The sequence below is a fragment of the Mirounga angustirostris genome, unplaced genomic scaffold (assembly GCF_029215605.1).
Source record: "Mirounga angustirostris isolate CCGP_5_RB_7025 unplaced genomic scaffold, mMirAng1.0.hap1 SCAF_6, whole genome shotgun sequence".
NCBI lineage: Eukaryota > Metazoa > Chordata > Mammalia > Carnivora > Phocidae > Mirounga > Mirounga angustirostris.
Window position 1 is genome coordinate 143,947,796 of NW_026991714.1, and position 27,856 is coordinate 143,975,651.

The 27,856-nt window shown below is 48.1% G+C and overlaps 1 protein-coding gene across 1 annotated transcript in view; it reads left to right on the forward strand.

Moving 5' to 3' along the window:
• The first annotated feature begins 16,165 nt into the window (after window positions 1-16,165).
• The window catches only part of PLPP4 (phospholipid phosphatase 4), a 115,681-nt gene continuing 103,990 nt past the window's right edge, over window positions 16,166-27,856 (forward strand). Inside the window, exon 1 of the mRNA XM_045876311.3 lies at window positions 16,166-16,303. Within this exon, the coding sequence (XP_045732267.1) occupies window positions 16,248-16,303 (56 nt within the window). The 5' untranslated portion in view covers window positions 16,166-16,247. The remainder of the gene's footprint in view (window positions 16,304-27,856) is intronic.

Consider the following 27,856-nt stretch of genomic DNA (forward strand, 5'->3'; position numbering starts at 1 on the left):
CAGGAAAGAGGAGGTGCACATGCAAATGAGAATGCAAATGTATGCAAATGAGAATTAGAATGGTAAACAAGATGAGTTTTGGGGGATGCTGGGAATCATTGCTGTGCTTGGTTCTTGGGTTGATGTAAAGACATTAAATTGTTCCACAGGGGATTTTTTTGTTGTGGTAAATATAAATAACACAAAATTTACTACTTAGATTCTTTTTACGTGCACAGTTTTGCGGCATTAAGTACATTCACACTGTTGTCCAATCATCACAGCATCTACTCCAGAACCTTTTCATCTCCCCAAATTGAAACTCTATGCCCATTAAACACTAACTTCCCTTTCTCCCCTCCCCAGTCCCCGGCAGCCACCATTCTACTTTCTGACGCCACCAATTTGACTAGTGTAGGGACCTCATTTGAGTGGTCACATAATACTTGTCCATTTGTGTTGGCTTATTTCAGTTAGTTTCATGTCCTCCAGCTTCATCCATGTCGTAGTGTGTGTATTTCCTTCTTTTTAAGGCTGAATAATATCCCATAGTGTGGATACACCCCATTTTGCCTACCCATTCATCCCTGGGTGGACACTTGGTTCCTTTCACATTTTGACTATTGTGAATACCACTGCTCCGAACATGGGTCTACCAGTCCTCCAGCAGCGGATTTTATTTTTTTATTTTTATTTTTTATACTTACTGTAGTTTTAATGAGTTAAGCACAGGGCTATCCCTTATCCTTCAACACATATGTTTACAAACACATATTTTAATGAAAGAAGATTTTACTTGAAAGGTGGATCATACCCAGTGTCGTTTCAATGAGTTGAGCATACGGCAATTTCCATATGCTTCGACACTTAAGTTTATAGACACTTCTATCTTAATGAAAGAAGATGTTACTTGAAACAATGATTACACACAGTGTAGTTTCAATGAGTTAAGCACAGGGCTATTCCCATCCAGCAGGGGATTTTAATAATAAAAAACAATGACCCTTTCTCACCTTCCTCTGCTGAGTCTGGTCTGATATTCCAGAGCTAGCAAGGGACTTTCCGTTGCTCGAGTGACACTCATCAGCAGATGGGCTGAGCATGTGGCTAAACTCTTCATGGACCAAGCTCTTCATATTTCTCTTGGGGCCAACTTTTCTTATGAAACCCTTCAGGCTAGAAGTTCTCACCTTTTCCCCCACAAGGAGGCACTTAGCAAATCCTGTCAGTGGTGTTTTTTTCCCAACTGAATGAGCTCTAAAAATTCCATCACATGATTTAAAGCCACAGAAAGTAATAATAATGGGGACAGAGACAACAATATTCTTGTCAGCTTTAGTCTTTTGCGTTGTCCTATGTCGCTCATGCAATGTATGCAATTCTAATTCTCATTTGCATACATTTGCATTCTCATGCAATGCACATGTACGTCCTGTGTGTGTGTGTTGCCTTTGCTTTGTTCACAGTGTGTAATCGCAGTCTGCTAAGCCGTGGCGGGGTGGAAGGGAATTTCTGGTGAGTTTTACTTGACATGCAAGTGGGAGGCAGATTCTGCTTGCTTACTGTCTGTCAGATTTATTCTGTCGTAGATATGAGAGTCACCAGGTAGCAGAGACCTGCATCACAGGGCGGGGCTTGTTTCTGAGCAACTTGCAGGGATTCTCCCCTCCCACCTGCTAATGTATCTGTAGGAGCAAGAAATCAGAGGAGAATCATAGTGTTCAATGCCTCCCGTTTCCAAGGCTGTGATGGAAGGGAATGGTCATCAACCTATTCTGTTTGAAGGGAAGGTTTTCAAAGTTGTAGAACTCTCCAGAGCAGTGGTGGGTGGTCAGACCAGAGCACCTGCTTTAAAGGATGATTTTCCTTCTGGTTTTGGCCCCTTCAGGGTGCCTCGGCCTCATTCCCCCCTTTAAACTGGCTGACAAAAGCCCCCCTAGGCAGCACTTCCCGAGAGGCTGGGCTCTTTTCGAATTCAGGTTTTGAAAATGGCTTTGAAGATAAAAGGAGGTGTCTTCTCTTCACGCTGCTCCCCTCTTGATTCAATCTGGTCTCATAGCCTCTCCCTAAAACTGGCCTCAGCCCCTCCAGCGCAGATGCTGCAGGCCTGTCCCTGCTGCCCTCCGGCTGGCCTGTGGCTTTGCTAATCTGAGAGGCCAAACAGCCTTCCCCCCAAAACGATGCCTTCGGCCCTTCAGCCGTTTCTCTTCTTGGGTTCTGAGCTCATCCAGCTGGGTCAGAGCTTCCATTATGAGCAACCGTAACGCCTCATTTCCCCAGCTCTGCCAGGGCCTGGATAATCCAGATCATGGAAATAGACTCTTCCAGAGCATGAACTTGGACATTGCTCAGGATGCTTGTTGGAAGTCTTTCAGAAACCACATTACATGCCTATGTTCCTTCGAAAAGAGGAGCTTTTAAAGCTTGATGTGATTACTTTAGTGGGGCCTCCGTTAGGAGGCCGAGCGGGGCCACAGCAAAGCTGCACCTGCCATCTCTGAGCGCTGACACGTGGCTGCCACGTCTCTGTGGCTTTTTCTGTGTCTCATCTGCCATGGGATGGAAAACAGGGTAACCAGCTAGTTAACATCGTACATGAGAATGAATAAGACTGACATCTGGCAGAGCGATAAGGACAGAGATTTTGAAGTGACAGCTCTGGTTCGAGGGCTGGGTCTACGGTGTATTGGATGGCCTCACGGGGCTAGTCATTCAATCTCTCTATGCCTCAGTCTTCTCATCTGTAAAACAGGGATGAGGTTGGCGTGAGGATCACATGAGGTATTGTGGGCAAGGTGTCTGGCACCTGGAACCGTTATTAAAATTTGTGGAGGGGGAGAGTAGCAGGTACTGTCCCAGCGCCCCCCCCCAACACCCGTACTCACCATCTCTTATATATATAACGGTCTCCCAGCTTCCAGCTGCAAACACCTGCAACTGGGTGCTCACGTCTCTCTGGTCATTGTCGCCTGCTTGGCTAGAGCTCAGAAAAGGCCAGAAGTGCCCAGAAGTACCCTCTTGGTGTCCCAGGGGTGACACCTACTGATAGATGGTAGAACCCTGGCTCCTGGGTCGAGGATCGGGGGCGACTATGAGACTCGCTCTGCTCCAGTTCCCCAGTGGGACTGCCCACAGTGTCACCTTCCTGATGACGACCTTGCATTGGCTATCCTCCCTATTCTGACCCATGTACTCACTTTCCCACGGGGCTTCCTGAGATCACTTCCTAAATATGCTACAAGCACTCACACCCTTGTCCCGGGGTGGGCTTCTAGAGGAACCCAAGCTAACTATTGTTACGGCTAAGAGATCAGCATCTTGTTTTCCCCTCAGCATCCCACTCACGCTGTGTGTTGTTTGGATTGCACAGATAGACAAAATTCTCTTTTCACACAGGTACATAGTTACAAATGCTAACAAGGGATTTTTAAGATCTCACTGCACGGGGCGCCTGGGTGGCTCAGTAGGTAAAGCATCTAACTCTTGATTTAGGCTCAGGTCTTGCTCTCAGGGTCCTGGGATCGAGCCCTGAATCGGGCTCCCTGCTCAGCGGGGAGTCTGCTTCTCCCTCTCCCTCTGCTCCTTCCACCCCCCCCACCCCACTGCTCACGCTCTCTCTCTTTCTCAAATAAGTAAAATCTTTAAGATACCACTGTGCAATCATAGTATATATTCTTCAGTTAAACTTCCAGAAGCATGAGAGATGGGTAGTACTTGTTTTCAGAACTGAGTCATTAACAAGATCTAATAACCACTTGCTGGGGAAGGTCACTGAGAGGACGTGACCTCTGGTTCACCCGAGAGCAGGACATCGAGAAGGCTCCTCACCCCCTCTCCTGTTGTTGGAATGTGCGTTCTGCCTGCTGTCCTCGCAGTGGGATCCATTTTCAAGAACACAGCCTGGAGAAAAACAGCACATGTGACTGAGCCCAGTTCAGGCCTCTATATAAACTTTTAAGATTCTGGCAGGCAGGTCTGGAAGTCTACTCATCTCCCAGCTTCTGAGACATGCCTTGTATGTAAGTTCCTTTGCTTCTGAAACGTGCTGCCTTTCCACCTGGAGTGGCCTGCCTCTTCCTTCCTGATCGCCCTGCCCTCCAAGGAGGGGGACCAGTTTCAGCAGGGAAGCTCCTGAGGTCTGGAACCAGCACCACTTGCATTCCAGGAGTCTTAGTCAAGCAAGAAGCAGTGGAACCTTCTGGAAAATGAGAAACCTAGCTCCGGCATCCTGGGTTACCTCGATGGGATGTTTATCCAATTTGCATGGTGTGAATGCCTGTGCATTCACCTGTCGCTGCCCAGCTGACTGCTGCAAAGTGACAAGGACATGCACTGGGCAGACAGTGGTGTCTGTGTTTGTGCGTCTGGTGCAAAGGAATGTGCAGAGCCCAGAATGTGTCAAAGGACCAGCGCAGAGTGCAGCACTCCTAATCATGCCACCTTCCCTCCAAGGTCAGATGGAAGACAGGGTTTTCTCCAAAGTTTGCACGAAAATGAGCTTATGTGGCTGCACCAGTTCACACGCTGGCTTTCTTGGATGTGTTAAGATTTATTTTATTATTTTTTAAAGATTTTATTTCTTTATTTGAGAGCGAGTCAGAGAACGTGCGTGGGAGAGAGCACAAGCAGGGTGGAGGGGCAGAGGGAGAGGGAGACGCAGGTGTTGGGCTCAATCCCAGGACCCCGAGATCACGACCCCAGCCAAAGGCAGACGGCTTAACCCACTGAGCCACCCAGGCGCCCAGGATGTGTTAAGATGTAGCATGCCACGCAGGCAGGTGTATGTTCTTTTTCATTACAACTTTTGAAGTGGTTAAAACATATTTTAAAACAACACCCCTTTGACTACAGCCCTGCAGCGGAGCCAGGTTTGAAAGCACCACATTCTGGCACGTGGCCTGCAGAAATGGCAGGCCCTCCCTCCTTCCATCTGCAAAACCTGCCGCCCCGTTTTCCCAGCACTGGCCACGAGCCACGCGCGGCACCCAGTGCCTACGTGCTTCGTCTTGCCCAGTGCCCCAAAGGCTCTGCGAGGCGGCTCTAATAACCACCACCGTTTTATAAAGACCGAAGCACAGAGAGGTTAGGTCACTTGCCCAAGGTCACACAGTGAAGGAGGGACAGAGCTGAGAGGTTCAAACCCAGGTCTGTCTCATTCCAAGGCTTCATCAAAACCACACCCCTGATGGGCCTAATTGCAAAGCATGTGCTCTTTCTCCTTCCCTCCGTGAATTTATCAACTGCTCCTAATGGCACAAATGAGAAAAGGTTGAAAATGAGGGACTTTCTCCTCTGGGAACAGCATGTCTTTTTGTCTATATCATGCTGGTAGGACTTGGTAAAAACTGGTGAAGAATCATGTACAATCATGTTTCCTTTTTTTTTTTTTTTTTTAAACAAGCCATTCAATGTGTAGAATCTACAGCATCTGTCTCCCACAGAGGTCCAACGTCTCCCAATTTTTACCTATTGCCAATAATTCTTTGGAACTGTGAGTGTTTGCATTAAAAACACCAGTCCAGTTCTCGCTGGTGCAGGCCAACCCCCTGTGGCCACCCTGTCCCCAAGGGCCCGGCTTTGGAGATGACTCTTAGTGATTACAGAGATACCTGGCTGCCCTACCTGGTGAGACAGCTGGGACCTTGGCCTATCATAGACCTGTTTCCGCTTGCCAGGACAAAACCAAAGAAAGTCTTCTGGGCTGTGGGCCTCTCCACATTGCTTTTTCCTGTGTAGATTAAAGATGTTGTCAGTGTTTAGATCTAATGATGAGGAACTTGGCAGGGAGAGAGGGCTGTCACCTTCTACTTGGACAAAGGTTGGGAAGAGGGGAGATATGGCTCCCATTTTCATTAGCATCCTTTGCATGGAGAAGGGGAAAACATCTTGTGAATATCACTTATTACTCAAGTGTCAGAACATCTTGTGTCCTGGAAAGTTATAAAACAGACCTGTGAATTGAATAAGGAGATGAAGTTCAGGTAAAATGAAAAGGGACCAGCTTTGGGCTGGTGACATCACTCTTTCCTACTTTCCTGCACTGACCATTCCTGGTCACGCACGTGATCACTAGAGACCAAGGAGGGATGGAGTCACTCTGGAGTGGGATTTTATTCTATGACTCATGGATGGACAGAATAGCCACTTTTTTTTTTTTTAAGATTTTATTTATTTATCTGACAGAGAGAGACACAGCGAGAGAGGGAACACAAGCAGGGGGAGTGGGAGAGGGAGAAGCAGGCTCCCCGCTGAGCAGGGAACCCAACACGGGGCTTGATCCCAGGACCCTGGGATCATGACCTGAGCCGAAGGCAGCCACTTAACTGACTGAGCCACACAGGCGCCCCTAGAATAGCCACTTTTAACCATTTTCCCAACGTGTACCATTTAATGTAGCACTCAGTCATTAGCTTCTTGCTTTGCGGGTGTTGATCTTGCTTTCCTAATGGAATCCTTGTGGCCTCTATCCCATCTGTGTCCCCCACATATCCCTCTGTGGTCCTTGGCACATGGCAGGTATTTGACAAACACCCTGTGATTGATGTAATAGATAGAAAGATTCAATCATGTCTCAATGACAGAAAAAAAAAAATCCTAATAAAGCTGTCATAAACAAAACCAGGAAGGTGATGGCTCATATAACTGGGAAGCCCAAGTGTTGTTAACAGTGTTAGTCAGAGCTTGTCTCGAGGCCTCATATGATGGCAGTGGTACCTGATTCTTCCAAATCTTACCTCTGCTTTCCTCCATGTTAGCTTCATTCTCAGGGTCCCCTGTGATGGCGAGAGGCCAGCTTTCTGAGAGTCAGCTAAAAATGATATAACCTCATAGAAAAAGAAACACATATCCCAAAGTTTACAAATAATTTATGGGAGTTTCGTGTACCCACTACAATCCCAGCATTACACATATATCACGATTAGGGAACTTTCTAGCTTTGGGAGTCACAGCTGGAGAAGTTGGCAGAAAGTCAGATAAGGCAGACTTTATTCTCAGGAAGGAGGTAGTTTTATGTTCTATATACGAAAAGACTGTACAGATACAGGGCCATAGCTCTGGAAATCCCTGTGCTGTTTGGGACCACCGTGGCGAGGTATAAGTCTGTCCATCCACTGCTGTTCTAAACACATTGTCCCCCTGCAGTAGACTCTCCTTAATCTCTTTGAAGGAGAATAAAGAGTGGAAAGACTTTTTTAGAAGCTGGGTTCCAAAATGCGGTCTTCATAAATACATACATATGAAGGATACATATATGCCCTTATGAAACTCATCAATGTCACCTGTACCCTGACAGAAAATACTGTGCTGTCTCCTTTAAGCTCAAGAGGCAAATGGACGTTCAGACAGGTGAGACAGGTGTGGCTGTTGGCTGTAGCTGTGGACCCAACTCTTCCCTAAAATCTGGGTTGGCTGAAGGAAGAGATGAGCAAGACAATAGCATGTAATACCATAGTTAGCAGATTCCCCCAATGCTTGAAGCTTCATCCACTTTTATGTCACTCCATATGACAAATACTAATATTTATGGAGTAGCTACTCTGTGCCAGGTATTTTTCAAGGGGACATTGCAGGAAATGGAAAAACAGTCCTGTGCTAATGGTGATTATCTTCCAGTGAGATCTATGTGGTGGCATCTTGTGTGGTGGGCACTTGAAATTTGCCTTTTCAATATCTGTTCACCCAGAGTAATGGACTTTAGCTTAAGGCTTTACTCCTTTTCCTCTCTCCATCCTTTGGTTTGAGAGACGGGTCTATGACCCAGAGTTATCCCAATCAGCATAATTACACCCCAAATCTTCAGCCACAATGGTCATGTGACCCACACTGGTCTCATCAGAGCAAATGTCAGGATTTTTGCAGGAGCTATTGAGACACACACACACACACACACACACACACTTTCTCTTTTATCTCTGCTGAACTTGAAGCTGAGAGGCTGTAAGCTGGAGCTACCAGGTTCAACTTGCCACAGAGGGAAAGAAGAATCTGAGGATGGAGAGAATAGAAAAGTAGCCGTGAGTGAGAGTGCCGAAGACACTGAGGCTTCATACATTGTTTGAGTTCCTGATCAAGCTGAGCCTGATCCCAGAGTTTCCCTCTGGATGTTATCGTCTGGGTCAACTTGAGTGGGGTTTTCTATCAATCACTACTAGAGAAATCATAATTGATTCACCTGCTGGCCTGAAGACTTGAAGAAGCTTCAGCTACAAGGATGTTCTGAGGACCTGGCATATGCAAAGTTCTTGGAGAATAGATATGCCAACCTGCAGGGCAGGTGAACGTGGACTTGGTCACCCCTTCCTTCCTGTCATTAGCCCCTGCTACTCATGCCCCAAGCCCCCGTCCCACACACCCTTCCTCCCTTCCCCAGGCACTGGTCCTGGGTTTCAGGTCCACTCTCCTAGCAGTCAGTCAATCCCCACTGGAGAGTGCGGGCCAGGGGCATGTCGTGCCCGGAAGGGCACTGACCTCTTATGGGAAGGCTTGCCCTTCGCTTCTACTCTGTGCCTCACCATCTTAGTGGTCTGGGTGGGTCATGCAACTGCCTGAGTTTCATCTTCCACACACACACAAAAAAGGTGGCTATAACAATAACAACAACGAAACCAAACATTCTCTTCAACATGAACTTGTGCTGAGGATCAAAGGAGTCAATGTGAGGGCCAGGGTGCTCTAAATAGCCGACTGATACAGAAAAGAAGACATCTTTGTTCACAAACAGCCTGAGGTGTGAGTTCATTTGGGAGAATTTGCTCTTCAAAATGGGATCTTTGTTTTGTTTTTTTAAGATTTTATTTATTTGAGAGCGAGAAAGAGCATGAGAGAGAGAGAGAGAGCACAAGCAGGGAGAAGGGGTAGAGAGAGAGGGAGAAGCAGGGTCCCCGCTGAGCAGGAAGCCCAACATGGGACTTGATCCCAGGACCCTGAGATCATGACCTGAGCCGAAGGCAGTCGCTTAACAAACTGAGCCACCCAGGCGTCCCCAAAAGGGGATCTTTGAAGAGGAAAATCTTCATTGCTACATGAATGAAGCATGGAACGTGAAATGACAGCCTTCAGCAAGGGTTGATAAGGGTCAGAGGCCCTGCCTACCTACCTCCCCGGGTATCCTCTGCAGACACCTCCTGCCCTGGCCTTTGCTGAACAGGCCCCACAGCTGACTCCATTCCCAGGAGAGCAGTTATGACCTGGAGCACCTGGTTCATAAAGGAGAACATTTTTCTTTCCATGCGTGCATATTTTTGTAGCACTCACAAGGCAGAGATGGTGTTGAGGGAAAAGGACTGACAGGGTGAATAGGCTGGTTTCCCTTGACACAAAATGTAGGTGACACGGGATGGAGCTGTCCATGCCTTCCTCTGAAGGTAGAAAGGTGGTCCGCGCATCAAGATGCCAGGAGGAAGATTTCTGGCTATGGGGGCTAAGATCCTGAAAACAAATGAAGAGTTTTCCCCAAAAGAATGGCCAGGAAGTGCTGAGCTCACCGGTCCTATCCGATCAGCGGTGGGGGCAACAACTTTTACTATGATCTGAGCGCCAACTTGTAAGGAGCATTGGAGCGCTTCCAAATATTTCCTAGAAGCAACAGTTCAGTTTGGGTCTTCAAGAGAACCATGGGCGGGTTTTGCTGAGTGCATCTGACCCTGTGGCAGGCAGAATACTTGGATGAATTAAGGAGTTGGCACGGTTTGCTTGAGGGATCCCACTGAGAATTTCCTCCACATCTTCTGAACTACTGGTTTTCTTTTATTCTTCCTCTTTAAAAAAAAAAAACAAAAAAAAAAAAACTGAGCTGTAACGTGCACACAATTAAATACATAGATTTAAAGTGTACAGTTGGATGGATGCTGACGAATGTATACACCCGTGTATCTAGCATCTCAGTTAAGTATAATACCTTCAAAAGTTCCCTTGTGCCACTTTCTTGTCTCCACCTAGAGGTAACCACCAGTTTGCTTCTATTGCCAGAGCCCAGTTTTGCCTGTTCTAGAAGCTCCTATAAATGGAATCATATGGCATGCTCTCTTTTATGTCTGGTTTCTTTTGCTCAAAATTATGCCTTTGAGATTTATTCCTGTATTTGCATGTATCAGTAGCTCCTTCATTTTTATTATTGAATGGTGAGTATTCCATTGCATGAACACACCATGATTTATCCATTCTGCTAATGAGCATGTGGGTTGTTCTCAGTGTTTGGTTATAATGAAATGTTCTGCTATGAACATTTGTACACATCCCTTGGGCTTGGCTAGCACAGAGCAGGACCCCAAAGAGATAGGTGGAGGAAATGAAAAGAATCAAGGGGAGCCCATGCAAATCCTCAGTTCTTGACAAAGCTGCCAAGGCAATTCATTGTGCAAAGATTTGTTGTGTTCTTTACAAACGAGGCAGGAGTTTGGAAAAGAGAACTGGACATCCTAAGGGGAAAAAAGAACCTCAGCCCCTACTTCATGACACGTACAAAAATTAATTTGAGATAGAATATAGACCTAAATATAAAAGCTAATATTACAAAGCTTCTAGAAGAGAACATAAGAGAAAATCTTCACAGATGTGGAGTAGGCAGAGATTTCTTAAGACACAAAAGGAACAACCATAAAAGAAGAAATCGATAAATTAGGCTCCATCAAGATTACTAGTATGTGCTTTGCTGAAGGTACTGTTAAGAGAATGCAAAGTTAAGGAGCAGATGGAGAGAATATATTTGCAACAGGCATAACTAACAGGGGACTAGTATTCAGAATATATCAAAAATTAGTTCAAATCAATAACCAAAAGTGAAAACCCAATTTTAAAAATAGGCAAAAGACATGCATAGGTCCTTCCCAAAAGAAGATGGCAGAATGGTGCAAACATGCATGAAGGGATGCTCAACATCACTCGCCATCAAAGAAACACAAATCAAAACCACAATAGGATTTCAACCAAGATGCAGCTGGATGTCATCAAAAGGGCACAGGTCTATGAAGGACGGACTGGAGTTCTGGTCCTGCCCCTGGCCCTGTCCCTGACTCCCGGAGTCTAAGCAAGGGAGCAGAACCAGCTGTGCCCTGGGTGCATAGGCTTCTTAATCTTCAATTTGTTTTCTTGTACTAATATCCTAGGATCCCAATTTGTGCCACATTATCTATGTCAATGAGAATCGTGCTGGTGGCTCCCACACAGAGATTTCTCTTTGGATGAAGTAAAGGCAGTGATATTCTGACTTTTCACGTGATGAATTTGAAAATAATAGATGAAGTCCTGCTAGGGAAGAAAGTTCCTAACTTAAAGCCTTCTAAGAAGCAAAGGAATATTTTTTCCCCTGAAAACGTCATTAATTCACACATTTTTCTCCTTAGACGGAATAACAAGTAGTCTAAAGACATGAAGGGGTTAAATCATTTTCAGTGTGCCTTATATCTTTCCTGGAAGCAGGAGAGTTTTCTTTTATTAGGTAGAATTTGGCTTAATGCACTTCAGTGTTGAATCTATAGTCCTATATCCTCAAAGGTCTTATAAATATTACGACTTGAAAAGGTGAAAGAACTGAGAATATTTAGTTTGGAAAAGAAAGCTTCTCTCTTTTTCTGTCTCTCCCTGCCTCTCTCTGTCTCTCCTTCCCTCCCTCACCCCACCCCATCTCCACGCCTCTCTCTTTCTAGTTGTCGAATAATTAAAGGGCTGTTGTAACAGAGAGGAATAGACATTAAATTCACCCCATGTGGTCGATAAAGCGCAATTTGGACCCATGGATATAGGCTGTTTGTTCTCAAACACCACCACCACCACCAGACCTCTCCAGAAATGGAATGAGCGGTGAGTGAGTTCCACATCCCTGAAGGTGTTCAAGAAGACAGATATTTATTAACTATTAAGGAAGACATTCATGGACCAGGTTGAACCTGATGACCTCTCCTGAAATTCCTCTTGGATCCTTGGTGTTTTAGGCACATCTTCAAGTTTGTACCAGGCAACCACAGTGGAAAGCCTGGATGTGTGGGTCTCTGAAGTTGAGGGCACCGGGCTGGCTGGCTGGTGCCATGTCCCACTCTTAGGTAGCTGTCATTGAGATACAAAGTGTAACTGTGGGAAATGAGGTTATAAGAAATTGTTGCGGGGCGCCTGGGTGGCTCAGTCGTTAAGCGTCTGCCTTTGGCTCAGGTCATGATCCAGGGTCCTGGGATCGAGTCCCACATCGGGCTCCCTGCTCGGCAGGAAGCCTGCTTCTCCCTCTCCCACTCCCCCCACTTGTGTTCCTGCTCTCGCTATCTCTCTCTCTGTCAAATAAATAAATAAAATCTTTAAAAGAAAAAAAAAAAAGAAATTGTTGCGAAGTTGTGTTCTCCAAAGGTGGCTTTGGTTTTTGGAAATAGCTAAAAGTCTGGTCAATATGGGATCATCATACTGCACGATACTGTTTGGGGATTAAAAAAAGATCCAAGAGCAGAAGCAGGATTATGGAGGGATGAAGGGGACTTTCTTGACATGCTCATAGGCTCAATACAAAATATGAGGGATTTCCCCAGAGTGGCACTTGGAAAATGTGTGTGGCCACAAAAACACTGGGGATGGGGCAAGCTGTGGTCATTTGAGTGTTTACACTCTGATGTGATTTTTCAAAGATCAGTCTCACACATGACAGCTATGGTACTCACTATGTCTAGGCAAGGGATGGACATGTTTATGTTATTTCTTATGATTCAGTGAGACTCTAAAGACTGCTCCAGTCTCTGAGACTGCTAGAAGCTCTGATCCATGTTTCCTTCCCTGGAGAACACATCACATTCCATGGAAGTCTTATGAAGACCCAGCAGGCGCTGCTAAGCTGGGCACCCGGGTGCTTTGGCTGGATCGCTTTATCTAACCTGCTTTCATTTCTTTGCTCCCTTGTCAATTCATTTGTCTGCTGGGGTAGCAATATGGCACTTCTGGAGAGCTCTAGTATTTGGCACATGTCCACAGCTGTACAGCTGCTGGAGCCAACCACCTCCAAACCCATGGAAGTGGCAGCCTGCTCTGTGGGATTTGGGATACCAAGAATGTCATCTTCAGTCCCCTTTCACTGGGGAGAACCTATCTGCCCTTCAAGAATGACCTCCCTTAAATTAAAATTCTTCTGCGAGGGAGAGCCCACAATATATCCTGATCCAGGCTTATATAATGAAGAAGGCTAGAGCCAACTTTGGTAAATGAAAAAGGAGATCCTTCGGGCAGATGACAGAGTTGGGGACAGGAGTAAAGAAGGAGGGGAGGAAGAGACCAGGCCACAGAGGACAAGCCTCGGGGGACATCACGGCTTTATTTAAAGGCAGTCCTGTAAATCTGTATTGACAAAGGCCGGCGCACCCAGGATAACTCATTCACTGGTGAAAGAATCTGGGCTTAGACAGGAACTCATGGGGCATATGAGCTGTCTTCAATCTGCCTGTGTCTGGCATGCAAGGCGGTATGCTGGCCTTTGTTCATTTGTTCCACACCAATTTCCCTGCTCCAAAGTATCAGTCCCTGTTTGTGGGTCCACCTTTTCTCCATTCTCAGCTCAGGGGCTTAGGTTCCACTTAGGTTCCACTCCCAGCTTAGGGATCAAGCCTGTTATCCAGGCTTGAGACAATCCATCCATCACGACTCCCTGGCTACAGTAATTGGTTCATGTGGGGCGGTGCCAATGACATTCAGTGATACTTTGGCTGGGAGCGCTGGGATCAAGGTCAAGGTCGTTCCCACCAGATTTGATCCTGAGAGCATGCAAAGCTGGGATTCTTGCAGCCAACTTGCAACTACCAGGAACCTGAGACAGAAGCCAATACAGTGCAGATGGAGCAGAGTGATGAGAAGAACCAATAGAAAAGATTCAGGCATCAGATGGGAGGTTGAACTGGGCAGCTCTTTAGATGTACATGTTTCAAAGTCGCTTCTTAATGACTACAGCAATAAGATCACCTGCCCTTTCAGACTCCTTCTCTAGGCATCTCTAATACAAGCACAAATGAGAAACATAACATGGCACAAAGATTCTAATTCTGTGATCTTGGTGACAGATTTCTGGTGGGCCAGGGAGAGGGACCGACTGTGCCCTCCAAACCCCTTCTAACCTTCTGCACCTACACTCTTGCCCTCACCCAGGATCGCCTCCCTTTGTTTTCCTACTCTGCTTACAAGAACCAACTGTCCTCTAAAAGGCTAGGTCCCTGGCCATCCCAGACCAAAGGAAGGACTCTTAACCTTTGACCTCTGAGTGATCCAGTTTTCTGAAGCCCTTCTTTGGACTTATTAATATTGCTTTGCATAGTTCCTTGGCATTTCTTCATGACTCTCTGGCTGCCTATCTTCTTGAGGGAAGATATGGATTATGAATCCTAGCGCCTAGCACACAACATTGCACGGCTGCACTTGGTTGATGCTTATCGGTGAGTGATGTTTAATAACGTGGGCTCTTGTTAGTATCTCTTCCTGGAATATGGCCATCTGCCAGTCTCAGATCTGGGTCATTAGAGTTTACTGGGTTGACTAGGGGATCTCCTGCACCACTTTGCCAACCTCTGGGAGTCCAGTTTTGTCCAGGATGTTGCAGGGCCCAAGACACAGAAGAGACAGAACCACACCTCCTCCCTCCAAGTTCTTCCTACTCACCCAACCCCTGACACCTCACACACCAGATGAGGCATATGGTCCATTCATTTATTTATTCACCAAAGACTCAACAAGCACAGTGTGCCAAGCATTGGGTGTACAGCTATGGGCAAATCAGACGCAGTTCCTGCCTGGGGTCTTTATATGAAGTTCCTTCCACACAGAACTAGGATTGTTCTTCCTCTGCCTGCTTCTCTGTCCCTAGACCCTGAGATGTCTGGGCTTAGGTATCTTGCTTGGGTCTGTCATGTGTCTCCTTGGAAGTAGGGTCTGTCTGTCCTTTGCTAATGGGAGAACCCTCCTCCGAAGGTCTTCTTCCTACCTACTCCCCCTTTTGTCCAAGACTGAGATATGGCTCCTCATTCCCAGGGACTACCTTCTAATCCATTTCTCCGGCTCGCAAAATCCTGGCTGGGTCTCTCCTAAAACTCATGAGATCTGGGACAAATAAATGGTTAATGTGAACTTTGCATCTTGAATGTCCATCGGGTTTAAACTAGTAAAGCTAAAGGAAATATACCTAATCGTGACAGGTGATGAGAAAACAAAGCCAAATTCCCTCTGGGCTCTGCCTTGAGGTCATGACCCTCAGGCCACCAGTCAGGGATGATGGTCTGGCCTTTGACTCTGAACCCCAAGGATGACGCTCCTGGTCTAACGTGCAGCCCCAGCTCAGGTGCTCAGGACTGAATGCTGTGTCAGCGATGAGCGACCCGGATGGCCTGCTGCGGGCAGGGATTGTGCCAGTCTCTTTTTTGATTTTCACAGCGCAGCGGCCCGAAGATGCTGAGAGTGGGGGTCGGAGGAACCCCATCCCGGGGGCTGCCTGGCGCTGGTGGCTTGGCGAGGAGCCAGGCTCACCTTTGCCCTTAGTCTGTGTGCCAGGGCGCTGGAGCCTGGCTGGCAGTTCCTGAGGGCAAAACGAAGCCTGAGAGTGTTCTCAGGGGAACTTCCTAGAAAAAAAAAAAAAGGAATTTCAGGTCGGAAAGGGGTAGGGAGAGCAAAAAGCGGGAGGGAGGGAGCTCTGTTCAGCAGGAGCAGAGGGTGCCGGGGGCTTCCTGGGCCCGAGAGTCCCCCAGCGCGCCTCGGCCACCTGTCCACGTGCGGGCTGAGCCGGGAGCCCGAGGCCGGAGAGCGGGAGAAGGAAGCGGAGCCGGGAGCCGCAGAGCAGCCGCAGGCGGGGACCCAGCGAGCGCGCTGCCCCGGGAGCCGAGCGCAGGGGCCGCCCACTGGCGGGGGAGCCGGGGAGCGCGCAGGGGAGGCGGCGGCGGCCGCGGCGGCGGCGGCGGGGCTTCCCCGGGCTTCCCCTCCCCTCCCGGGGCCGCGGGCGCAGGGCGCGGACCAGGGCGCGGAGGCGGCGCTCGGCGCCAGGGCGCGGGGAGTCCCCGGGGCGCGCCCCGCTCGGCGTGCGGAGGCGGGGCGGGGAGCGGCGGGCGCGGCGTCCGCGAGTCCCCGGGTCCGCGGCGGGTGGTTTGGGCTGAGCCCTCCCCAGCGCCCGCCCCCGCCCCGCGCCCGCCTCCCGCCTCCCGCCCCCGCCCGCGGCCTGGAGCGCGCCTCCCTCGCCGCCCGGGGTCTGGCGAGCCGGCGCCGGTCGAGCTAAGAGAGCCGCCGAGAGCACCGTCCGCCGCCGCCCCGGGAGCTGCTCCGGCCGCACCATGCGGGAGCTGGCCATCGAGATCGGGGTCCGAGCCCTGCTCTTCGGGGTCTTCGTGTAAGTAGTGGCGCGCCGCGGCCGGGGGCGCGCGGACGCGGGGACCCACGGATCGAGCGTCTCTGTGCCCCAACTTTGTTTGCGCCACCGCGTCCCTTCGGGGCCTGGATTCGAGGTGTCCTCCCCGCCCAGTGCCCGGGATGTGTCCTACGGGACCCTCCTGGTCCCCTTTCTGGGACCCTGGTCGCGGAGGGACCCGCGTAAGCCGGTGTAAGGCTCGCCCCCGCCACCCCCATCGCGCCAGGGAGCGGGACCGGCCGCCACTCGGGTCCCCTCGCCTGCGCCGGTCGCCGGCTGCGCACCAGCTGGCCGGGGAATCGGGGCTGTCCCCCTGGAAGCGGGCGCGCAACCTCGCTCGCGCCCTCGGGAAGTTTCTCGTTGGGTGCGATCTTCTGAGCCCGACGTTTGTAGTCCTTCCTCCTGGCCTTTCTCCCCTCGCCCCTCGTCGTGCCCGGGGCCGGGCTCCATCTCCTTCCGTGTCCCTGGCTTTGGTGCCCCAGTGTTCAGGGGAGCGTTTTCCAAGGAGACGTTGGCGGTAGTTCTCCGGCTGGAAAACTGTTGCTGCGGAGGCTCGGGAAGTCCGGGGCCGCAGCCCGAGGCACGGGCTACATACGCCCGGAGCTCAGTGCGGGCGGGGCCTCTTGGGGACAGCAGCGAAATGCCCCGGGTGGCCCCGAGGGGCTGGTACCTGGACATAGCGATCTTGGAAAGAGGAGGGGGCTCCAGCGCAGGCTCAGAGATGTCTGAACCCCAGGGCGCCCCGGGGGACCCGCTACCCACCGGCCTCCCGGGCCCAAGCGGCAGGAAACTGTCGTGCCTTTGCCTTTCAGATGCAAACCCTGAACACACCGCGGCTCAGACCCACTCCACCGTCCCTTTGATCGCTTGTCACGAAGGCGCCACACCTGCACTTGACCCTACATGAGCTGGTCAGGTTCTCCTTTCCCCTTTGCCCATGGCTGTTTTCTGACACGTTTTAAATATTGAAGTTGCATGAACTTTCTGGACTTGCTGGAAAAGCCCATGCAGCCATTCCAAACAGGAGGCCCTCGCTGGATTCCTACCCCAATCTGGAGTCACTGATGCTGGTGGGAGGCTGTGAGTTGACTTCTGTTCCAGCAGCCCAGGGTAGACACATGGAAAGAAAGACCCTTTCTTGCTAAATTCATCCGGAGTATTTATTCACACCATCATAAAGGGCGGTGAGTTCCCCCAGATGCAGGCAAGCCCCCTCTCCCAGCTTCTGACCAAACACTGCTGTTATTCAGTGGGAAGGAGGAATGAGAACTTCAGTTGGGTTTTGATGCATTTGGGAAAACAAAAGAAACAATTTTCCCTTCTCTTACTCGATTTTTCTACCTTTGGAATATACGTTAAAACTAGTATAGCCGTGTGATCAGATGGGGACAGTTTCCAGTTGGCAGATAGGCTAAATCCCATTAAATTATTATGTGATAGAAATGATAAAACAGTGTTCAGTGCACGGTAGGATTTTAACATTTGTTTGGTGAATGTGTGTGTGAGTAATGCTGAAATAAAGTGAGGTAGGCTTGTAGGCTGCCTGGTTTGATTGCTGCTGGGAATTATCAGATTAAAAAAAAGGGCCCAAGGGTAAGCAAATATTTATATTGTTTTCAGATGTCCCTTCACATATCCCAAAACATTTATGAGCCGTTTACAAATATATGATGGTCTGTGCAGTGGATTTGAAAATGCGATAATTACTGTTTTACGTGCTTTTTGCTTCCTCAAAGAATGTTATGTAAAAATCAGACAGGCGGTTTATATTCTTTTTTCCAAACTTCCTCTTTTATTAATTAGGGGGATCTGCTCTCACCCAAAGGAAAACATTTGGGCACTGATGGTGTTTTTGGTTGATTCCCTGATTTCATATCAATTGGACTTTTTTTTTTTTTTTAAGATTTTATTTATTTGACAGAGAGAGACACAGCGAGAGAGGGAACACAAGCAGGGGGAGTGGGAGAGGGAGAAGCAGGCTTCCTGCAGAGCAGGGAGCCCGATGCGGGGCTCGATCCCAGGACCCTGGGATCATGACCTGAGCCGAAGGCAGACGCTTAACGACTGAGCCACCGAGGCGCCCCTCAATTGGACATATTAACAGTGTGTCCAACGTGTGGCTCTTTGACCCGCAAAGACCGGCTTTGGTATCGCTGGGAGACCCCCTGGGTGTGAATCTTGGATGTTCAGATGAGGTTATCATCAAGCAGATAACCACTTCCGGAAGGACTGGCTGGGCGCCCACAGATACAGATGACCCTTTGTTTTCTTAGATAAGCTTCTGGTGAGATGCCAGAGGCTGACTTTCGGGGGAAGTTTTATTCTTCCTTTTGCCGGTGCTTGTCTGATGGCAAGATTCGGTGGTTCGTACCCCCTCTGCTCCTGAAGGTGGTGGTCTCAGTAGCAGGGCCTCACCTGAGTAGGTTGAGAAATTCCCTCTGGGCAAGCTGAATCTACTTTCGTGGCTGCTGTGAAATCCATCTTCTGCTGCTCCTTGGTGTATATACCCTATTTCTCAGGATAAGAGAATAATCTTTTTTCGAGGAAGATACCTTGCTTCTTTGCCAACTTGTGCCTCTGGGGGAATATCACCTGTGCACGCACTTGTTCTTGGATTATATTTGCTCTGTGAGAGAGGAGGATCCCACCGCCTGATGCCCACCTGCTCCTGGGAGTTTGAAGTTAGCACTAATGAAATGCGCCTTTGGACCCTTAGGTCGTAGGTTAGATGTTACATGGTTATATGCTTTTCCTTTCTCCTTAGGGGACCGGTTCTCTGTCTCTAGACCAGGTTTAGTGCTAAGGTTTGGTGATTCAGGATCCCAAGAGAATGCTCTCCAGGAAACCCCCGTAAGATCATCCAAGAGGTGCGCAGGGCCTTTTGGGCAGCCCTGCTTAAGAAATTCAGACCACCTGGAAGAAAATTAGTAACAGGTAATGCAAATCAGGGCTGGCACGGAAAGCTTAACCTAACAGGAAATAAATTGGCTAGAGGACCCCAGCGTTTAGGAAAAATCAAAATAAACGTGTGGCCTTGAGGCTGCATTTAGTGCTCGGAAGCTGGCCTGGAGGCCCCTTTGCTCTTACTTGTGGACCGTGGGCAGAGCAGAGAGCAGGAGCGCCAGTGAGTTGCCTCTGTCTTGCTGCCCCCCAAGACTCCGGCACAGACCCCGTGAGCGTCTGTGGGCAGGCGAAGCCAGCACTGGACCTTGATGAGCAAGCACAGTGTGGACACAAGGTGGTCAGTCAACAGCCCCGAAGGCAGGTAGTGTATTTGGTGAACGTGCGTGTGAGTAATGCTGAAATAAAGTGAGGTAGGCTTGTAGGCTGCCTGGTTTGATTGCTGCTGGGAATCATCAGATTAAAAAAAGGGCCCAGGGGTATGCAAATATTTATATTGTTTTTAGATTTCCCTTCACATATCCCCCAAAACATTTATGAGCTGTTTTATACAACTAGTAGTAGATTACCGCCCCTTGTACTACCGTACGTGCCGTTTATTGAAGGTTTATTATGTGCCAGGCAGTCATGAAGACGATCACGCATATTTAAGCCTTGTACACACCTGACGGCAACTGCATGCATGCAGTGGGGCTCATGCATGAAGAGGCTGAAGCACAGACAGATTAAGGAACCGCCCCAGTCACAGAGCTAAGAAGGGCAGCTCTGAGATCTAAATCTAGGTGCTCCTTCTGCGTCATCTGGACTCTCAGTCACCTCGCTATACTGCTTCAGAAAGAATAACAGCCGGCGTGGGGCACTCCGGGGTTTACTGTGCAAAAGGCACTCCCTGGGATTTCTCTTGTCTCGTCTCACTTGAGATGTTCTCCCCACTTTACAAAGAAACCAAGGTTTAGAAAGGGTAAGTAGCTTGCCTGGAGATGCTCAGCTAGCAGGAGGTATAGTCTGGACCGGAACAGGAGGTTGACCGCCTGTCCCCAGGCTGCCAGCCGCTGAGATAGAATGTGTCTAGCACCAGGCTTCCGGAAACTAGAGCAAAAGTGACCACGTCCTAGAAGCCATCCCCTTCCGTGACCCGTTGTCTCCAGAGAAGCAAGTGAACGGCATGGAATGATGTGTGGGAGGGGCTGTCACTCTGGTTCTCACATCGGGCTCTTAGGGTGACATTTCAAAGGGGGAGGGGTGGTGGTTGAGGTTCCCATTCTCTAAGAGAATGGAATTTAGGACGTATTACAGATTTTGAAGGGTCTTCCTTAGGTCTCTGGAGCCCAGAGGGTGAGATGTGGAGAGAAAATTGCAGGTCAGAACCTAAATGGTAGTATTAAAGAACTGGTGGCCGATACGCTCGGGCACCTATTGGCCCTTGCCTCCAGGACATCAGTTTGTCTGGAAAACCCTTTATTTCTAGCCCTGCAGAAAGGGCTCTGGAGATAGGACAACCATCAGAAATGCTGATGGCGGGGGAAGGTGATCTCCCTCTTTCACCCATGAACCTGGGTTCTCTGGGGTCCTCAGTCCCTCCCTCCCTCCTTCTCTGTCCCCTCTGGGGTCCCGGGGGGCCCCGTGTCTGGGATGTCCCTCTAGGAGCTGTGGGGCTGCTCGGGACACCGGGTTGCTCAGGTAGTGAATGGTGTCTGCCTCCACTCAGATCAGTCCTGCATCCTTCTTGCAGCACTTCCTCTGCTGGGGGCCTGTGCCTGCTGCTGGGGATGTTTGAAGAAGGAAGGCTGGCGGGGGTGGGGCGGGCTCCGGAGAGCTCACAGGTTGGCCGAGCGAGCACACAGTAGACTGCTGTTATTTCCCCCAGTGTAATCACTGGCTTTGAAAGTTTTGCCTTCAAACATTTTTATCATTCATCCAGTTGACAGATGGATGCTTCTTTGGCCTCTTCTGGGGGCAGGCACTTGTGCTGGCTGTTTTCCTTCGCCTTCATGGGTACACTTTGGTTGGTATGATTCCAAACAGACCCAGGGAAACTTGGCACTTTGGCCAGTCCAGGTGATTTGCTTGAGGGCACTGGCTGTCAGGTAGGTTTTTGGAGTATTGACAGAAAGGAACATATCTTTCATTATTACCCCCCAGAGTCCTGTCTAGGGCTGTAGGCCAGGGACAGTTGTGGTAGTTGGCGCGAAGTGCTCATTGAGAGGGAGGGAGTAATGAGTCCCGGGAGGGGGGAGAAGGAGGAGACAGGGGCCAGGGAAGGCTGCCCAGAACTGGCAGCTCACCTGAGTCTTGAGCATCGAGGGGCAGGCGTGCATGGCCTGGCCCGAGAACATTCCTGCAGACAGTGTCCTGGAGCCAAGGCTGGGAGGTCTCGAGGCATATTTCGGGTGGGCATCAGGTCACCAGGTGTGGCCTCAGCACAGAGCGTGGGTTTGGAGGTGGCTGATAAGAGGGGCAGGAGAGGGGTCTGGGACAAGAATGTGGATGGTCTCAGGGCCCTGCCAGGAAGTGTGGGCATTCCCTTAGAAGCAGTAACTGGGAAGCCCAGGGAGGTTTGAAACAAAAAAGCATCATGCTCAGATGCTTGCCCAGGGGTGGAAAGCGATAGCTCCCTTCGGTGCAGAGGCCCCGTTTGCTTCTGTCAGTGACAGTGCCCAGCTCTGCCACCCCCCTGTGCCCCACTCCTCTCTCCGGGGGCCTGTGTTCTATTCTGCCTTGGGTTGTGGTCAGCCGTCTCCACATCTGGTTCCAGACTGCTAACTGTTGGACGGTGGGGGCTGGGACTGTATCGTTATCTTCGATGCTTTCTTTATATTCTCAGCCAGGCTTCCTTGGCACGAACGTGGTCATTGCCTCCCTAGTGCTCACCAGGTTGCACTCAATTTCTGGTGGTCATAGAGCCCTCGGAGTGATCGGCCTCACTGCAGGACAAGGCTTCCTCGAGGGTGGTGTGTGGACCAGCTGCATCGGAATTGCCGGAGGCTCGGTTCACACTTAACTGAATCAACATTTGGGATGGCGCCCTGGGAATCGGCATTTTTAACTGGGGCTCCTGCCCACCACATTTGGGAACTCCTAGCATGCAGTCTACACCCTCTTGCGGTAGGAGGGTCTCCTCTCGTTCTTTTCTCCTTTCTGGCCGCACAGGAGACTACGCTTCCCAAACCCCTGCCATTAGGTGGGGCCATGGGGCACACTGACGTCATTGTCTTTCTCTGTCCGTGGCGAGCGTGGGGCTGCGAGTTGCGATGACAGAGCCGCAGCGTGTGGGTAGTGGGACAGCTGTCCTGGAGAGTCATGCCATTGGCAGTGGGCTTTGTGGGACAGAAGGAAACTTTCTGTGTTAACGACGATGTGGCGGACTGATTAGCTACGGGAAAACAAGTCTGTTCCATCTGGCTAATACACCCGGAATAGTTTTGCTTGCTCTCTAGAAACAAAGAGTCATCTGAGGCAAAGTGGGACAACGAAAGCCCACGGACAGGTCTATGTTTGGATTTTGGCTGTGCCCACTAATTAGCAAGTTGCCTAAAATCTCTGAATCTCAAATTTCTTATGTGGGAAATGGGAACAATACTGAACTTCACTGGACGTTAGTAGATAAGATGCTTTAAGTGCCTACAGCACACAGAACAAAAATTAGATGCCTTCTCCCCACTCCTCTGAATCTCTCTTACTTATAGGCAGTGTCTCAGTGGCCTTGTAGCTCCGTGGTCATGAGTGTGGGCTTTGGCATCGGTTTCCGAGGCTTGAATCCTGGTTTGTGTGAGCCTTTCAGGAAAGTATTTTCCCAGCTTAGATCCTTGTTTCCCCATCTGTTCGACAGGCATAGTAGCAGTGCCCATGAATGAGAGAATGAAATGAGAGTGTATTCAGCTCCTCACGGGGGCTCAGCAAATGGTAATGTTATGACCACTGTCCTTTTAGTAAGATGAATCCATAATGTACACCAAAGAGAAATGCTATAGGAAGTTAAGATACTCTGATTCCAAATGATTTACTACCGGATTTCTTTAAAATAATAAACTTGTTTAGATATATGTCAAAGGAGTCCCTTTAGCCCCCGTCAGTGACGTATGTAACTTGCCATGAGCTCATTCAGTGGGTCGTACCCCCGTAGAGCAGTGTGGCTGGCTCACTGTCTAAAGAAGGGGTGGTCTCAGCATTGTACTTTCTCATCCGTCACTTAAATCAGCTGGCCGTTTACAACAGTGATTGTAGGACATTGAATCAGAAGGGGTATTAGCAGAATTGCCTTGGGCCATGTGGAAGGAAAATGCTGCATTCCTATCATTTACCTCCGAGTCTGTGTTCGTCACCCAGGGCTCCGTGAGAAGTCCGGTGCGCAGAGTTTTCCATCAGACTGTCCACCCCCAGCTGGTGCTGGGCTGAGTGTGCCGAGCGCCTCTCCCCTCCCCGGGGAAGCTTCTGCCTTGTCATCTGATAAATGAAGCAGCCTTCTGTTTGAAATATTATTCACCACTGTAAAGTGAGTCTGCTGAACCCAGAATTCTGAGAATTGATGATGTTTTGCCACAAGGAGATAAATGCTTATAACACGGCAAAAAGGAGATCATTAGTTTCATAACTTGTAGGTAAAGTTATCTCAATTAGTTACAAGGATTATGCCTTTTTATGACCCACACAAGGCTCATAAAAGCTCCCTATCTCTATTTTCCTATGATAGTGTTTTTAAATATGAAAATCATCTTAGTCGTAGTTATTTCCTTAAAAAATATAATCTTGGTGTTCCGTGGATGAATTAGAAGCCCTGGTTCACAGCGAAGCGGTGGATTCACACAGAACCACACCTACCGGTGTGTTCTCATCAGTCCACTAAAGGCACAGAGGTATCGAGGACCTTGGAGATGTCCGGGTTGGGCAAGCAGGAGGCAGAGAGAATCTGGGACTCTGAGCCCAGGGATGGCCGCATCACCGTCTTTCAGTAATGTGACCGTGAAAAACTGTCCTGCAGAGGTGAGGGATGAGTTGTTTTTCTGTCTCCGCCGAAGATGAAGGAATGAGAAACAGGGTCAGAAGCTGCAGGACCATCTAGGTTGGTTTTCAGAAAGGTAGCATCTGCCAATCAATGCTAGATAGTTCTTTTCTCCTTTGCCAGAAGGTTTTAAACACATTTTTATTGAAGTGTTAGTTCGAACCATATGCAATTGCTGATATTTGACTGTTTTTTTTCCTTAAAGATTTTATTTATTTATTTATTTGACAGAGAGAGATAGCGACAGCAGGAACACAAGCAGAGGGAGTGGGAGAGGGAGAAGCAGGCTTCCCACTGAGCAGGGAGCCCGATGCGGGGCTCTATCCCAGGACCCTGGGATCATGACCTGAGCCGAAGGCAGACGCTTAACGACTGAGCCACCCAGGCACCCCTATTTGACTCTTTTGACCTATAAAAAGAATTGCATTTAGCTCAACCTAAAAATAATTTACACAAGGAAAAAAATGCATGATTTATAATTGCACGGCTTCAGAATACACTCTACCCATCAAGCCCCATCCCACTGCCCCCCCACCCCGGGGCTCCATCACCCTGACATCATTTTTGAACTCCGTGTAAATAGAATCATACAGTGTGACCTCTTTTGTGTGACTGTTGTGCTCAGCATGTTTTGGAGATTTATCCATGTTGCACTTAGCTGTAGTTTGTTAATTCTTATCACTATAGAGCATTTCATGGCATGACTGTACCTCTTTACTTATTTTACTGTTTATGGACGTTTGGTTTATTGGTTGGTTTGGGCTAGTAAGCATAATGCTGCTATTGTTTTTAGGGTGAACATGATTTGTAATTTCTGTTGGGTGGATACCTAGGCGTGGAAATGCTAGGTTATTCATTTGAGGTTTTTAAAGAAGGATTTGGCCTTTCTTTGTCTAGCTCTACTTCTGAAATAGAGATGTAGTCTGTATTCTGCTTTAATCTCCATCTGTTGAGCAGCTGTTTTGTGAGAGTCCATGGTGGGCCTGGTGAGTGACATGAGGAAGCCAAGAGCTGGGTCCCCACTCAGCAGGCGGGCGGGCCGTGTGGCACCCTAGTCAACGTGAGGGCTTTGGAATCATTTCCTGACTGCTGACTGTAAAGATGTGCCCTAGCTTTCTCATCTGTAAAGTGGGTACAAGAGTATCACCTGCCAGGAGGCTGTAAAGTTGAAGTAATATAATGTGTGACAGATGCCTGCTATGAAACTGGCACCTAGGAAGTATTAAAACCAGTCTGCGTCCCTTGCTCCATCTTCCTTCCTGTGGGGAGGTGGAGTTGGCGGTCAATGAAAAAAATACCACAATGGAATAATAATAAGAATGCAGCTGTCAGCACCACAGGAGAGCTGAGCCTTGAACTAGGGTTTAGGAAGTTTTGGGGGAGTATTCTGAATAATCTTCCAAGAAATCATTGGGAAAAAGAAATGGTATACACACACACACACACACACGTATCTTTTAATTGACCTATATCTCCACTTTGGTTGTAGAGGGAGGAGAGGAGACAAGCTTTAACACTTAACTGTATATCCACTTTGTTCTAGGCACTTGTCACACCTTAGATGATTTAATCTTTGCAACGTCCCAGAAGGCGATATTATTGTCCTAATTTACAGAGTTAAGAATCAGTGTTCCTCCTATACAGAATGCTCTTACCAATCAATAAGAAAAGAGAGGAGCTCTTTAAAAGAAAAATGGGCAGCAGAACTCACAGGGAGCTAACATGTATACAAATAACTAATAGACCTTTAAAACTGTGCTTTCCATAGAAATGCAAAATGTGCATCTGAAAACAACAAAATAACATTGCATATAAGCACATGCTTTTTATTGTGCCAGGACAAAATGCGCAGCCATTGAAATTAGTGATGTAGACAACTATTTGTTGACATGGGAAGATAGCCATAAACTGTTGTTAAGTGATAAAAAGTAGGTTACATAAGTGTGCATAATGCTACTTTAATGTGGTAGTGTAATAAAATCAATTTGTGTTTGTATCTGTGAGAAAAAGAGCTATAAAGATACACAACAAAATCTTAATGGTGGTTATTTTGGGCTGATGGGATTGTATAACATTTGCTTTTTTCTTCATACTGTTTATTGTCCGCATTATTTTACAGTAAACATTTATTACTTTCATACATAATCAGAAAAATCAATATAGAAGTTTCCTGTTGTGGGGGGAGAAAGAAGCTAATGAAATATCCTTAAGTAGGGCACGGGGTGATCCTTTTGTGATTGCTTTAGAAATATCTGAAGTGGGAATGTGTTGAAAATCACCCTATATATATATACATATATATATTTTAAAGATTTTATTTATTATTTGAGAGAGAGAGCACTAGAGAGCAAGAGCAAGCAGGAGTAGGGGGCAAAGGGAGAGGGAGAAGCAGGCTCCCTGCTCAGCAGGGAGCCCAATGTGGGACTGGATCCCAGGACCCTGGGATCATGAACTGAGCCGAAGCAGATGCTTAACTGAGCCACCCAGGCGCCTCTTTTCTATATATTTTTTAAAAGATTTATTATTTGAGAGAAAGAGCATGAGCATGAGAATGGTGGGGGAGGGGCAGAGGGAGAGGGAGAGACAGAATCTCAAGCCGACTCCATGCTGAGCATGGAGCTGGACATGGGGCTCGATCCCACATGAGATCACAACCTGAGCTGAAACCAAGAGTTGGACACTTAATCAGCTGAGCCACCCAGGCGCCCCTCCACCTTTCTATATTTAATAGCGACTAAAATACTGAAAGGAAAACCAGAAAGTAAAGATTAACATTCAGATGTGCAAGATTGCCGTGAAGCAGATGCGAGCTGAGGCTGCAGGTGGAATTGTAAATGGACATAACCCCTCTGAAGAGTGGTATTACAGTGCATAGACAGCCATGAAATTATTCCTGCCCTTTGACTTACAACTCTTAGAAAAATATGTTGAGGCACTGATGTAGAAATGTAAAAATCCTCATGTATGAAGATACTCATTGCTGTATTCCATACAAAGCAAATATATCTGTCAAATAAAAATAAAATAAATTAAAACTCAAATGGTCAACACTTGAAGAATAGTTTGATAAATTATGAACACAAGAGGATACTATATGTCTATTTAAAATAATCATTTTGAGAATCAGGAAGAAACATAGTAACATTTTATGGTGTAACAGTTGAGGGGGAAAAGTACTATACAAGAATCGATCTCAGAATCAAGTCTATGGGAAATATGTTTGATTTGTGCAAATATTAGAAAGGACTACACAAAAGTGCCTGTAGGTGGTAGGAATGAGTGTTTCTCCTCACCTAAACATTATCTTTAAATTATAAAATAGTTGTGAAAATTAAAACGCTACAAAAAGTGTAAGGAACTGCTTCTCTGTGCCAGTTCCTTCCCTTCATTTTTTTTTAAAATTTATTTTATTTTTTTTACAATTTTTTTTTAAGTAGGCTCCCTGCCCAACATGGGGCTCAAACTCATGATGCTGAGATCAAGAGTTGCGTGCTGTACCGACTGAGCCAGCCAGGCGCCCCTCCTTTCACTTTTTAAAGTCAGACTTTTAAACAGTATGTACTCTTTTGTGTATTTTGCTTGGCACGTTTCTGAGATTCATCCATGTTGTGCTTAGCTGTAGTTCATATATATGT